Source organism: Limulus polyphemus, unplaced genomic scaffold (genome assembly GCF_000517525.1).
Source record: "Limulus polyphemus unplaced genomic scaffold, Limulus_polyphemus-2.1.2 Scaffold187, whole genome shotgun sequence".
Classification (NCBI taxonomy): Eukaryota; Metazoa; Arthropoda; class Merostomata; order Xiphosura; family Limulidae; genus Limulus; species Limulus polyphemus.
This window is the reverse complement of record NW_013665797.1, coordinates 120,301-135,352: the sequence shown is the minus strand read 5'-3', so window position 1 is coordinate 135,352 and position 15,052 is coordinate 120,301. Positions and strand designations below refer to the sequence as shown.

Sequence of the window (15,052 nt, the reverse complement as noted above, 5' to 3'; positions counted from 1 at the left end):
GAGTTTAATTTATCCTATTTTTGTCTGTTAACATTCTACTACACTGTGTGCCTGTGCTATTATGTAGGGATAATGCAAATGCCATCTCTGTTATATTGTTTGCATTGTTTTTGAAGGAATAAAAGTTTTTTTTATTTTCTTGTAGTTCCGAAAGAGGAAGGATAAGTCGTTATGTGAGCACAAGAAATACGAGTAATGCAAAGTTCGACTTTTTCCTGCATGTGTATGCAATACACGGAGACGAAGAACTTGGATATTATATTAATACAGTGTATTACCAGTTATAACGAAGTGTGCATCCAGATTTGGGGACTAAACATTCCTTGTACCCCTATACTGTTAAACTCTGTGTGTGCTTGCTGAAATATGTGTTCGGAGACATTATTTGAGAGAGGGGGGGGAGAAGAAAAATATAGAGAGCTGGAGGGATTCAGTAATTATAATATCATAACAGTTTTTCACGTGCTTGTTAGAAGTCGTTTTAGTTTTGGGTGGCCCCGAAAGTGAGAGCCCTTCCTGCCACATATAATTAGAACACGAATACAATCATTCTGGTCGTCATCGTAAATATTCCGTCGGAATATAACGTCAGACTGCTGATATAACAAACGACATCGTTCGTCAGTTGGGGGACGCTCTTGTAAAAGAAAGAAGGTTTGGCTGTATTAACTTGAGGTCACAAATATGACGTGCCGGTGTGCTTCATTCTGCATTCCTCAGAGACTGCAACAGTTTGTTTGCATGGAATTAGTATAGAAATATGAAAATGACAAACGAGGCTATTAGATATCCCCAATTGGTTATTTATAAGCCAGTACATTAAAAAAAATCTGAAATGTGCAAAGAAATCGGCAAATTATTCCAATCGTTTTGCATTATAATGTTTTGCTTGTTTTTAGTAATAAAATATGTTAATTATTTTATAACCAGGTGAGATGACGTAATCTTATCTATTAATGCAGATTTCATCATAATACATACATACCACGCTTGTTTCTACACTTCTTTATGAAATGTATGCCCTGTGTAGTTGTCTTTCCCGTATTTACTACGTCATTAAAAAAAAAAATGTTCGGGTGAGACAGTCATAATGATCTCGACTTGTTTTTTGCAGTAATTATAAACAGTCTAACAAAAAATGGAACTCCGCAGTCTGCGGCTAATGACCTAAATTGGCTTGTCTCAGCTGCTGTTATTGGCTGATTATGAATGTGTCGTCTTTAAATTTACCATATACATTTTTAATAAGCCACGATATACCTTTTTTTTTACCGAAAGAAACTATTATTTCATGTTTTTTTAAGACTGGTTATCTGTGTAATTCAATGCTATGTGCAGATTTGTAACTATTGTGAATTAAACTTTAAGTCGCTTTTCATCATAGTACTTGGTTTATTCAGGGTTATACTAAACAAAGTTAGTGAGCTTGGTTATCAGAAACTTTTATGTTGTAATGTTTCAAACCTTCAGGGTTATACTAAACAAGATAAGCGAACTTGGTTTTCAGAAACTTTTACGCTTTTGTCATGTTTCAAAACTTCAGGGTCATACTAGACAAGACTAGCTAGCCTGAATATCTGAAACTTTCATGTTGTCTTAGTGTTTGAACATTAAGGGTTATACTAGACAAGATAAGCGAGCCTGACTATCTGAAACATTCACGTTGTCTTAGCGTTTCAATAGTTAAGGTTATACTGGACAAGATTAGCGAGTTTTACTATCTGAAATATTCATGTCTTAATGTTTCAATATCTAAGGTTCTACTGGACAAGATTAGCGAGTTTTACTATCTGAAACATCTAAGGTTCTACTGGACAAGATTAGCGAGTTTTACTATCTGAAACTTTCATGTTGTCTTAATGTTTCAACATTATACTAGGGTTATACTAGACAAGATTAGCGAGCTGATACTTTCATGTTGTCTTAATGTTTCAACATTATACTAGGGTTATACTAGACAAGATTAGCGAGCTGATACTTTCATGTTGTCTTAATGTTTCAACATTATACTAGGGTTATACTAGACAAGATAAGCGAGCTGATACTTTCATGTTGTCTTAATGTTTCAACATCTAAGGTTCTACTGGACAAGATTAAAATACAAATAAATATTAGGTAAAAAAGAGCAACATCGTTGAAAAATACTTCGTTTATGCACTGTTTTACAGTCATTTAAAAATGTTTGTAATGATACTCCGTTAAATGTTAGTGTGTTCTGTTATTAAAGTACTATTCATATGGTAAAAAAACAACTCAATATACCATCATTTATTTATAGAATGTTTAATATGATTTTCAAAATTTGCCGAGTTAGATATTTCTAGCCCTCCACTCCTATTTTTTTTTCAGTCTGGCACCCTTGAAGAAATAGTGGAAGAGCTCTGATGTACATGTATAAATGTATAATAATTGAGTGTGAATTTTTGTGAAGATCTCTCCCTCCACTCAAATATGGCTCTTGACTTCCATTGCTGCCACCCCAACCATCCGAAAAGCGTTAGAGTGCTGGCCTGTGGATCTGAGGTTATATATTTCGCGTACTGTTACAGACAAAAAAAAAAAATATAATAATAATTGCGCTATGCACTTTGAAGCCGTTGGTGTTTGATAAGAATGATGGGCAGATCCCATCATCCCACTGTTCCGTCTGACATGAGTTGGCGATGGGTGTTGTTGACTATTTGCCTTCCATATATTCTATAATTTCCAATTAGGGATGCTATAACAGACATCCCTCGAGTAGGTTTTATTCAACTCCTCCCCCCCCCCCACCATAAAGAAAAAAAAAACAACAACAATGAAAGAGCGTAATAGATATTTCCCTCGTTTCTACAACTATATATTGTATGTCTTTCTCATCTTTGGGCGCCAATAATTTGAAACTTTTAGGAACAAACACAGAATAGATGTCGTGCAAATCGAGATTTTTTTTTTTTTCAAGTGGCCAGATAAGTGATATCGTTAAGATTTCCTTCACTTACGCCCCCCCCCCCAGTGGCACAGCGGTATGTCTGTGGGCTTACAACGCTAGAAGTCGGGTTTTGATACCCGTGGTGGGCAGAGCACAGATAGCCCATTGTGTAGCTTTGTGCTTAACTTCGATGTAGTTATTTTAACAATTCATTGCACTGAGTTCAAACCTACAGGTGTCACCTTTCTACTATCAAAAGTAACGAGAGAATGTAAGTAAAGGTTTGATTGTTTGTTTGATGTAGTTATTTTAACAATTCATTGCACTGAGTTCAAACCTACAGGTGTCACCTTTCTACTATCAAAAGTAACGAGAGAATGTAAGTAAAGGTTTGATTGTTTGTTTAAAAAGAAACAAGTAAATGTATTAACTAATCAGTAGGTCTGTTTGTTCTTCCGTCGTGACTATAACCATGAAATCATGAATAGATGAAACGTTCGAGATAATTCACCAAGTTTTGTCATAGTATGTGGAGGTGTTATATAAAGACTATCCGTTCACCTGTCCATCCGTCCGCCCTTTTCCGCAATATAACTCGAGTTTATTGTTTTATATATTAATTAAATATATTGTAAAATTTCCTTGCAAGGTATCCGTGATTTTAACGGCTATTGGCTCTATACATCTGTTTTGAATATAGACATCCCAGGACGGCATTGAATAATGGGTTAAGGCATCCATCATGAAAATGGGGTGATGTTCTGCCATGTAGAGCTCAAATGCAGAATTTACCTTGAGTATTATATTTACACGGTAATATATACGTTGTTTAAACATACACTGTTTAATCATGTGCAAAAAATATGGTCGAAGCTGGATTAGGAGGTAGTAATGGTTTGTTTTCCTTAGCCCTTATTATTTACCGAGAACACGTTAACGTGATAAAGGTAATATTGACACGAATGAGGTCAATAGCAGTAGACGCTACCGAGAATATTGTTTGATTTTAAACTGAATTTAGAAAATATAGATCCCCCCCCCCTCGATTGAATACGTAGGTATAACCGCTTATCAATATATCAACTGTATGTAATTTATATTCAAATTATACTATACCAGATCCAACATGATAATTCTCTCACCACTTTAAAGGTAAAATAGAATTTTGAAACATCAAGGCTTTCTAATTAATTTATTGTTATGAAATCATTACCTTAGCTGGTGCGAAGGCGAATTCATCTGGTTAGTGTTTTCTGTTAAATAATGTTACTAATCTTCTGTTGAAGGTTCTTTCACATAGTTTCTCTTGTGTTTAGAAGTTCGCATTGTCTGACACGTGTCTGTGTTGTCTTCTTTTCTTGGCATAATCTTTGGACTTTTCCCCTCTCCCTTTGTTTGAACTGTTGGTTAATGATTCTTTCACAAGACAAAGTTATTACGTGTATAAGTACAATGGCTAGCCTCTGTATTAATACCAATATATCCTTTCAGACGTGGATTTGCATCTGAGCTACAGATGCAAATTAAGTTGATAAAAAGATGTATCAGATTATCCCTGCAGCACTATAAATGACTGAGACAAGCACATCTGCAGCCAGTCTAACAGATATGGAGAAAGGTGAAGATATTGCAGCGTTTAAAAGAGACGTGGTAATGGTTACACGTCCAGTAGGTGCAACAGTGACCAAAAAACGACTTGATTAGAAGGTGCTCCAACACACCTGCCATTCGAGTTTATCAGCAATGGAAACATTGAACAAATGTCTGCAGCGAATGGGACCTGCGGCCACAAACACGAAATGATAGAAAGAGGAGAAAGACGTTTAGATATGATAGTAAACTTCAAACAATAGAACAACTGACTGACATTCAGTGAAAACAATCCACACCCATCTTCACTTGTACCCCGTGAAGAACGTGGCAACAAATGAAATATAGAAATAGGAGACCATTGCATAAACACTGAACTCGATTGCCAACAAGAAAAAATGCCTTGAGTCATCTAAAGAGCATTGACATTCGACTAATAATGAACGATGAAAGGTGATTACAGTCCAGTAAATCAAAGTTTACTCCTATTTTGTACAGATGGGTGAAAAGAGATTTGGAATAAACCACAAGAATAACGCAAACTCTTGTGTTAGTCCAACTTTTCAGGTCTCTGGTGGTGGAGTCATGATATGGGGTATGTTTTCTAGAGATATTCTGTGCTCTTTTGTCCCTTGAAAAGACAGAAGTAATGTCACAATTTACCTCAGCATAATTAAATACTTCCAACGATACTTAATGTGTACCATGATGTGGATGGCTACATCCAAGACGACAATGCTTCCATCCATCATGTTCACATTGTGCGTGCATGGTTTGAGGAACATGACAGATACTTCAAGCATTTCCCATGACAACCAAAATCTCTGGAACCCATTTGAGCACCTGTGGTATAAATTCGAAAGATACGTTTACCATCACGATCCTCTGCCAACCTCACTTCATGACTTGCGTACGATATTAATGACTGAATGCTAAAACCCCTCAGGACAGCTTCTTGTGAATTTTTTTGTCACGTAGTATTATGGCTATTATTGTATTCGTTATGAGATATAGTTCCTAATAAGGTGGTCAACCAGTATAGGCAATTTCGAAACAAAAATTGCAAAAAGTCCAAAAATTGCCTATCCAAACATAATATTTGTTATAAATGCTCTAAATTAAAACTTGTAAGGTGAAAGCGTACTACAGCAACTATTCCCCCAATAAAACACAAAAATATTCAGTTTTTCTCTTAGTTTTGTTGGTGTGTTGAATTTCATGCAAAACTACTCGGAAGCAATTTGAGCCAGTAGTTCCTGATTTTGAAGTGGGAAAGCAGCTAGTCAACACCACTCACTGCAATAGGCTAGAGGGAAGGCAGCTAGTCAACACCACTCACTGCAATAGGCTAGAGGGAAGCAGCTAGTCAACACCACTCACTGCAATAGGCTAGAGGGAAGGCAGCTAGTCAACACCACTCACTGCAATAGGTTAGAGGGAAGGCAGCTAGTCAACACCACTCACTGCAATAGGCTAGAGGGAAGGCAGCTAGTCAACACCACTCACTGCAAACTGTTTAGCTACTCTTTACCAATGAATATTGAGATTCACAATCACATTATACTCCCCCCCCCCCCACGTCGAGCATCCTTCTAGTAGTTATAATATATCCATGAGTAAACCTGGCATACATGTTGAACAAATTGGTTAAGGGGGAAGTAAGAACCACTCTTCCCCCTCCCCTCCACTTGAGGAAAATGTTTTCCTATAGCCAGTTTTCACCCATTAGAAAAATTGCTTTAGATAATTAAATGGACTCTTTTTTTTGATATACAAGACTGTTTAGTTTAAGAGTTATTATTTAATTCATTTAGTGATCTAATATTTAGTAATTATTTAGTTTTCATAACAAGAGTGTTAAAAGCTAGTTATTTTAAAAGTTATGACAAATTTCGTTACGTAACTCGGTAAGTCTTACGTTGTGCGTCTAGTTCAGTTGTTGTAATTTGACGTCACATTACTCGAACCTTCTGTATTTTTCTCGTTGCTTTAAGTGAGTACTGTTACATCATAGCGTCTCGTAGCTTGTAGAAAGTTCTAGGCCTCAGTTGGGCAATATATATATAGATAGGCGACCAAGTGAGTGCAAGTATGTTAAGTCAGAAAACGTTAAGTTAGTGAAAGTGAAGCCAGACTGCGTGATTGTTAATATAGCCATAACGGGCAATATCTAATGTGAGTTTTACAGTTTAACAGAGATAAAGGATAATAATTCATCTTGTCAAAGGGTGTTTTAAAGTAATTGAACCCGCCTATGTGGACTTTGACGAAAAGGAGACAATTATTTAAAGTTCTGAATACAACTGTGGTTACCCACAGGGTCACGTAATTGAATTTGTCGCAGACTATACAGTAAGAAACAGAGTAGAGAAAAATAATTCGTCTTGTCAGTTAGGTTCTAAAGTAACTGAATCGGCCTGTGTGGACTTTTGACAAGAAGTTTTAGATACAACTGTAATATCCTATAGTGTAAATATTTTTTTTTACATACGTTTGATTTATTTTGAATATATAATTTTAAAACAAGTGGATTGTGTGTTGACCGTTTATTGTTCGAATATATCGCCAACAAGTCACAGACACCTACTGTAAATAATCCGGCCCTATAAAACCTGACAGGTTCTGGAACCTCCAGAGCAAATGTGATTGTAGATAAGCATTTTTTTTAGGGTGTGGCCATGATAAAAGGATTATTGTGCAACAATAGTATAGAAAATGAAGTATATTCTTAATGTGTTCCCTCTCTTATGTTTCACATTTCCGTGTTACACTGTTCTTATTTCTTTTGCCGTTCATTATTATCAGTTTGTTATTTTCTGAATGACTATTACCGCGTATTTAGAGCCAGTTAGAGGAACTAATCATCGAGTTTTATTAATAATTTGCATGTTGTTCTTTATTCCAAGAGTGAAGTATCAGTCTCTAACATACATGTATATATACCTTTTATTCATTATTTCAATTTTCTTTTCTTTTTTTCCGGTACTGCAACCCATAAAGTTTTTTGATTGTATCGACTGGACTTTATTATCTCTTTTATGACTTTTTCCAAACAACTTTGGAATTGTATTAAAAAATGTTCTTCTCACGCAGTGAGTTTTTTGCCCACATCATTATTTTCATTCTGTATTTCGCCCTATATAATTACCTTATTATGTTTTTCCACTGCAATTACAATTAAGAGCAAAGTTACCCCCCCCCCTTCTAGTTCATACAAATTTTATATTTCTATAGTAATGAATCACTTATTGAATCTTTTTTTACTCTCTCAGCTCTGTAAGCATAGAAAATTGGTTGCTGCCTGCGGCCCTAGCTGGTCATTTCCGGAATATCTACTGGGTGAAGCCGTCGTGGTCACGTCAGTTGGAGGATGGCATTCATCACTTTCAAATAGGACGGCACAAAAAGACAGGACAAGTACGGTGAGTTGATATCGATTCATCACTTCTAAATATGGGATGGCACAAAAGATGGCGGTTATATAAGTGATAGAGGTTATTTATCACTGAATAGCAGAGTGAAACAGAGCAAGTGGGGTGGGTTTATTGTTAGGGTTGAAGACCAGGAGAAAAGTGACGACTGAAGGTGTTTGTCTATGTCAAACAGTGTAGCAAGATTCCAAACATGCAATTTTCTTGTTTTTAAGGACACAGTTAAGGGATATTCATGGTGATCCGAACATCAGTGGTGTGTTTTACTTTGAGTAAATGAGTTTTTATTTATTACTTAAACACGTTGCAAGTGTAGGATATCAGAAATGTGTATTTAAAGTTCTCACTTTTCGGTAGCAGTGAGAAAAATAGGTTTGTGTAACTTCATGGTTTCTACATAATAAGAAAGTTAATGATTCAAAGATCCACACTTTACTGTAACTTGAAATTTTCAAGAGAATACCCATCATTTCTATATATCTATAATTTATTTTGTTTTTACGTGAGATTGTTTCTTTCCAGGTTCTACACAAATCAGTGTTAAGGACATTCTCTTTCTTTTTTTTTTTATACAGAGTTTTTATTATATGTTTAACTGTAAGATTACACTGATTTGCTTATCACCCTGCTTCAGAAATACGGCATACCCGTTTTATTGCAGGACTGTTACAGCTCGTACTTATAACTAAAGAAATACGATGTCTCAAAAATAACGCGTCTTTATGCGATCTATTTAACTATGACTTTTTGTTGAACCGATGTAATGCAATGAACTTATGGCGTACATAGTTTAATATATTCACTGTACGAAAAGTTGGTATGAATGACTTGATATATGTGACAACATTTACATCTATAGGCTTTTTGAAAACCTAAAACCACCTTAAAAAAGTAGGTAGATTGACGTTCATGGAGTTTATAGCAATGGGGAAATTTGTTGAAACAACCCATTAATTGGTTGTACGTTGAAAAAAATTTGGTCAAAATAAAGCAGAACAAAAACAAAAAAGCTTTGAGTAATATCGACCCAACGTAAACCTTTCTTATTTTGCGGAATTTTGGTAAGAGCTTAAAGTTGAGGTTTTCTCTAAGAAGAAATTTTAAAAATATTCCATTTTTCTACAGGCCAGGCGTGGTGCTGTGGTTAGCATGTCGCTGTATGGATAGAAGAGTCCGGGGTTCGAGGCTTGTTGCAGGCCAGGCGTGGTGCTGTGGTTAGCATGTCGCTCTATGGATAGAAGAGTCCGGGGTTCGAGGCTTGTTGCAGGCTAGGCGTGGTGCTGTGGTTAGCATGTCGCTCTATAAATAGAAGAGTCCAGGATTCGAGGCATGTTGCTGTCGAACACGCGCCACCTTTCAGAGATGGATGCGATATAAAAATAACAACCAATACCGTTTCTCAGTTCAAAGAGCTGAACAAAGTTTTATTGTCGGTGGGTATTGCTGAATGGATGCCTTCCTTTTGGTCAGTAGTTCAAAATAGTCGCATCCTTGGAGTTTCTGACCTGGTCGTTTAACCAACGCGTGCACAAGATACCGTTTAGGCTTAAAATTCCAATTCCTTGCCGTATTTTTGTTGAAGTTAACGTTTATTCGAAGAGCTGTCTATAACGAGCTCAACGACCAAGTATAACACAAAAAGTATATTTTATTACAAATTTCTGTTTCACCACACATATATCTATTGTTTTTCGTGAAATTAGAAAATAGCTTCCATATGCAATACACAGGTCCAGGGGGCGGATTGGGAGCCTAAAACGGCCAGGGCAAATACTCAAAAATCAGGATGATATATAGAAAGAGAGATGTACAGTAGGTTAGTCAGTAGCACTGGGACAGTATGCCCACATTATCACCCCTCTGGCCCAGGCGTCACCGGCCCAATCCGCCCCTGCACAGATCATGGAGATGTGTAGTCTTTTTCGTAAGTAAAAGTTGATACAGACAGAGGGTGTCCAGAAAGTATGGAACATAAATAAAACAATTTGTTAGCTGAATTCTGGGATACCATCCAGACGTTTAGATATTTTCTGATTGTCGGTGTCAAGTTTCTCGGTCAACTATAATTAAATTAATATATTTTTTTATAATTCGTGAGAACCCGGCATGGCCAGATAGCTAGAGCGCTCGACTCGCAATCTGAGGGTCGCGGGTTTGAATCCCCGTCACACCAAACATACTTGCCCTTTCAGCCGTGGGGGCGTTATAATGTGATGGTCAATCCCACTATTCGTTGGTAAAAGAGTAGCCCAAGAGTTGGCGGTGGGTGGTGATGACTAGCTGCCTTCCCTCTAGTCTTACATTGCTAAATTAGGGACTGGTAGCGCAGATAGCCCTCGTGTAGCTTTGCGCGAAATAAAAAACAAACAAACAATAATTCTCGATGTCACACCTGATATTCAGATATTTTAACCAGAAACAGCCATCCCTCGTACATTATGGTCTCCTGGGTGGACCAGCGTTAAGTTTCTGAACAAAGCTAAGGTCTAGGGTTCGATTCCTCGTAGTTGACAAAATGCAGGTAGCCTATTGTATATCTTTGCACTAGACAACAGTTCTACATTATGACAATTGGAACAGAGTCACATTGTGACTGGTTTCGTGAAATGAGTGACTTTGGTCAGTTTTCTAAAGTGTGGCATTATTTATAGAAAACACCCGTATGAAACGTATACACACTTCTTTATTTAAACAAAATCTACGTATGTATTGTTTGCAATTTGTCAAAACCGTACTCATGATTATATACAACGAATATTTTACATCCTTTCATTCCCACTCGCAGGCTGTTAAATATTGACAACGTTTGTTCTCCCAAATTGTTTCACACTGTTCTGATACGTTTTCATATACGTATGTTTGTTCAGCATATTGTCCTATACACTTTCAGTACGTTTTCAGTGATATTCTTCCATAATGGCGTGATAACTTTTCATTATGTTTGTTCAACCATATTCTCAAATACATTTTCAATACGTTTTCAGCGATATTGTTCCATACTGGAATGGGAACTTTTCAATACGTTTGTTCGACCATATCGTCCTATACATTTTCAGCGATATTGTTCCTTACTGGCACGAGAACTTTTCAATACGTTTGTTCAACCATATTGTCCTATACATTTTCAGCGATATTATTCCTTACTGGCACGAGAACTTTTCAATACGTTTGTTCAACCATATTGTCCTATACATTTTCAGCGATATTGTTTCTTACTGGCACGAGAACTTTTCAATACGTTTGTTCAGTTAATGAATGTTTTCATTAAGTTTATACAGGGGCATTGTTCTTCATTCTTTTATACATAATCTTTTTTTTTACCATTTTTATGCAGTGTTTGATTTTTCGTGTTAGGCTGAGCTTATTTTGGTGAACATGAGGACTGTTATTAAAGTTCATAAGAATCGTGACTTTCCTATAAAATGTAAAGGGCTTTCACTAGGTCATGTGATTTTTAGCCTTTTACTAACTCAAATTACATATTACTTCACGATTATCGTCATCATTATTATTATCCGAGTATCACTATCATTATTTCTTTTACTTTAGTGTATAGTTTTTTTATTAAATCTAAACCCTAATGTTGTACTACTTTTGTTGATTAAAATGCAGATGAAGCTAGTTAAGAAATATAATATTATATTAAAATGGTATTTTCATGTAGTTAAAATCTACATTCTACAGATAGTTTTCTTTGGAATGCAACAGGCTAGCCTGAATTTGTTGTTTCAAGCAGCATGCCTTAAGATTTATGCTACAAAAGAGGGCGTTTAAAAATGAATACATACACTCTTAATTTTGAGGCAGGTGACCAGTCGTGGAGGTCACCTTTTTAATGGCCCATAAGAGTCGTCAAGAAGAACCTGGAGTAGTTTACTACGTGGGTCGTCGTAGAAATATAGCCTAGCGGATCGTAACTGTCGAGAAGCCTGTAATGGACGACTTCAGAATTGTGGTTAGCTTGTAATAACTCTTACAAAATGGAGAGGTCATGTGCCCTGAGAAGCAGTTTTCAGGTCTCCTTGTCGAAAGGTTGGGCTTACCTTTACTCCGTTGAGCGTAAAACCCAACTAGAAGTTTCTTTTCGTACTTTGAAAGTCAGTTCAGCTCTTCTACTGTGCCCATCATACTTTGCAAAAAGCACAATGGCGACTGATATTTATGATTTGTCTGTGTGCTGTTCAAATCCAGCATAATTGTAGAGTCTGGAAGAAACAAAAAAGTTTCAACGGAAAGTGATATATCAAGCTGCAAACCCATTAAAAACAACAACTTTGTGTACATACCAGCGAAAAGCTCCCCTTTCTACCATTAATATGCATTTTTGTAGTGAATGAAAACGTTAAATTTTAATTTTCAAAAATACATCATCTTATTAGGTAATGTAGATAAATTAATGACATTTTGCACCGAAATTTTTTTTTTACTTTCTTGGAGAGCTTGGTTAAATCACGATTGACTTTCTAGTCTTAAATTCTAAAATCTGAAATTATTATTTCTCTATAGCCCTTTTTAATTGCATATTTAGTTTTTATTCTATTTTCTCTTTAACACAATGGTCTGGTATGGCCTGGTACTTAGGGCGCTTGACTCGCAATATGCGGGTTCGAATCCCCGTCTCACCAAACATGCTCTCACCTTGCAGGTTTACCTCTAGGCCATGGTAAGTCTTCGGATTTACAACGCTAAAATCAGGGCTTCGATTCCCCTCGGTGGGCACAGCAGGTAGCCCGATGTGGCTTTGCTATAACAAATCACACACACACACGCCTTTTCAGCCGTGGGGGTGTTATAATGTGATCACTCATCTCAACGCGTGTTTCGTATACTTAATGAAATAAAGTTTAAGAGTGAACCGGTAACTAAAATTTGATAGTTTAATTAGTTTGAGCACGTACATGTAAGCTGTCAACAGGGAAATAAGCTAGATTCCGGGATCACTCAATTTGAATTAATCAAAAGATTGTTAAGAGTACATTACTCAGATCTGGTAGTTATGGCGCTCGAATATCCGCCACCGAACGTGCTCGTCCTTTCAGCCGTCGGGGCGTTATAATGTTACGGTCAATCCCACTATTCGTTGGGGGTGGTTGATGTTAACTCGCTGCCTTCCATCTAGTCTGTTACTGCTAAATTATGGACGGTTAACGTAGGTGGCCTCTAGTGTAGCTTTGTGCAAAATTCAAACCAAATACATTACTTCGTGTGTTTTGTTTTGTATTTTTTTGTTTACACTTGAAAAATGACCACGACCATGAAAATACGAAATTGATTACACCTGCAAAGTATTATGTTCATACTATCTTCCAAATAGATAAAAAAGATCCATTTAATTCCGTTTCCGTGGTAAAAATGTTTGACTTTGAGTTAAAATAAGTGTACTGAAAACGAAAGTCATTAGTCATTTAGTGATAATGTTTTCAAACTGTAAAGTCGGTCATATATTTTTCAAAATCATTTAGAAGTTTCTTTTTGGGGGAAGAGTAATAGAGGTTTATCTTTTGTGAGATGACGTGATGGGTGCTTATTTCTTACATTCAATAAAAGAATTGTTGTAGTAAATTGAATGTAAAACTTGTATAGAGGTGTCAAGCTCTTAATGTCCCTAGATGACGTCAGGCTGTCCGAACAATTTGATTAAAATAAAATTTCTTATTTCCATGTTTGAATAACTTCAAGTCTGCACTAAACGGTTGAAAAATGTACAGGCTTTACTGGATGGTTGAGTTAAATCACAGTCAATGTCTGATTGGCTAAGTAACATTATAAGTTTTATCTGGTAGTTTGATGTTCGGTCGAATGGTATTACAGCCCATCTCTGGATGGTTGTATGAACTGTGGTCTTCGCTGGAATGTCGAGTGATGTCACAGTCGTTATCTGCGATGGTGAATAATATCGAATATTCACTAATAGTGTGATGTAACATTACTGTCTGTAAAGTGGTTGATTAATACCTTTGTCATTGAAGGATGAGTGAGATATAGCACAGTTATCTGAGTGATTGAGTGGTTTCAGAGAGCGTCATCTTTGCTGAGGAGCCAGTTGCTAATGTGAAAAGTTATTTTTCAAACCATTTTAAGTGTATTGTTTTCGGCTAAGCAAATAAATAAAATATAAAAATCACGACTCATAACTTGTGACAGTCATATCTCACTATTCAGTCTAACAAGAACAGCCCAAGACTGCAGTGGGCGGTGTTGACTAGTTGCCTTCCCTGTGGTTTATCACTTCCAATATTATGAATAGCGAGCACAAATAGCTCTAGAGTTCTTTGCGGGAAAATAAACAAGAACACGTAAATTGTTGAACTATTAGGTCGACAAGAAATTAATGTCGCTTTTTTTTAGATGAATAAATCCGAACAACTTATATATCAAAACAAAACCTTTATTACATGAAATAGTCTCCTTTCTTATCGATGATGCTTTTCCATCTTGAATACAAGAAATCACTTGGCTTTGAAGCAAACAACATGTCCATGTCCTCTTTAACACCTTCCAGATTTGCATGCGTTTTCTTATTAAGATGGTGTTGCAGCGAACGAGAAAGAAGGTAATCTGATGGTGGCATAGCTGGAAAATATGGTGGATGGGGGAGAACTTCCCATCCAAACAACATAATCTTGTGTTGCGTCAAACGTGTTACATGTGAACGTGTATTGTCGTGGAGAAAAACATTTTTTCGATTGATGAAGGGCTTGATTTAAACGTTCCAGTTGCTGACTATAGATCTCTGCACTGACAGTTCGCTGTGGATTGAGGAGTTCGAAATGAAATACTCCTTTGATGTCCCACCAAATGCAAAGCATCACTTTCTGCGGATGGAGTCCAGGTTTTGGAGTCGGCAGTGGTTTTTGTTTAGGGCTGAGCCATTGTTTTTGGCGTTTAATATTTGCACAGAGAATCCATTTTTCATCACCGGTGACAATTCTGTCCAAAAATGGTTCACGCGCATTACGCGCCAGAAGAGACATAGCAACGTTCACACGTTGGAAACGATGATCATCGGCACCCAATCACCTTCTTTATGGATTTTTCCCATATTCCTTAGATGTTCACGTATTGTTTCATGAGAGACATGCAATTTCAGAACCATTTCAGGAGTGCGTTGTCTTGGGTT

The 15,052-nt window shown here is 36.6% G+C and overlaps 1 protein-coding gene across 3 annotated transcripts in view; it reads left to right on the top strand.

Moving 5' to 3' along the window:
- The window catches only part of LOC111084973 (UPF0489 protein C5orf22 homolog), an 83,336-nt gene that overhangs the window by 17,090 nt on the left and 51,194 nt on the right, over positions 1–15,052 (top strand). For all 3 annotated transcript variants that reach the window (XR_002609844.1, XM_022381720.1, XM_022381719.1), the window contains exon 3: positions 7,774–7,923. Coding sequence is in view for 2 of the 3 variants with exons in the window: in XM_022381720.1 (XP_022237428.1) it covers positions 7,774–7,923 (150 nt within the window). In the remaining variant the exon portion in view is untranslated. The remainder of the gene's footprint in view (positions 1–7,773; positions 7,924–15,052) is intronic.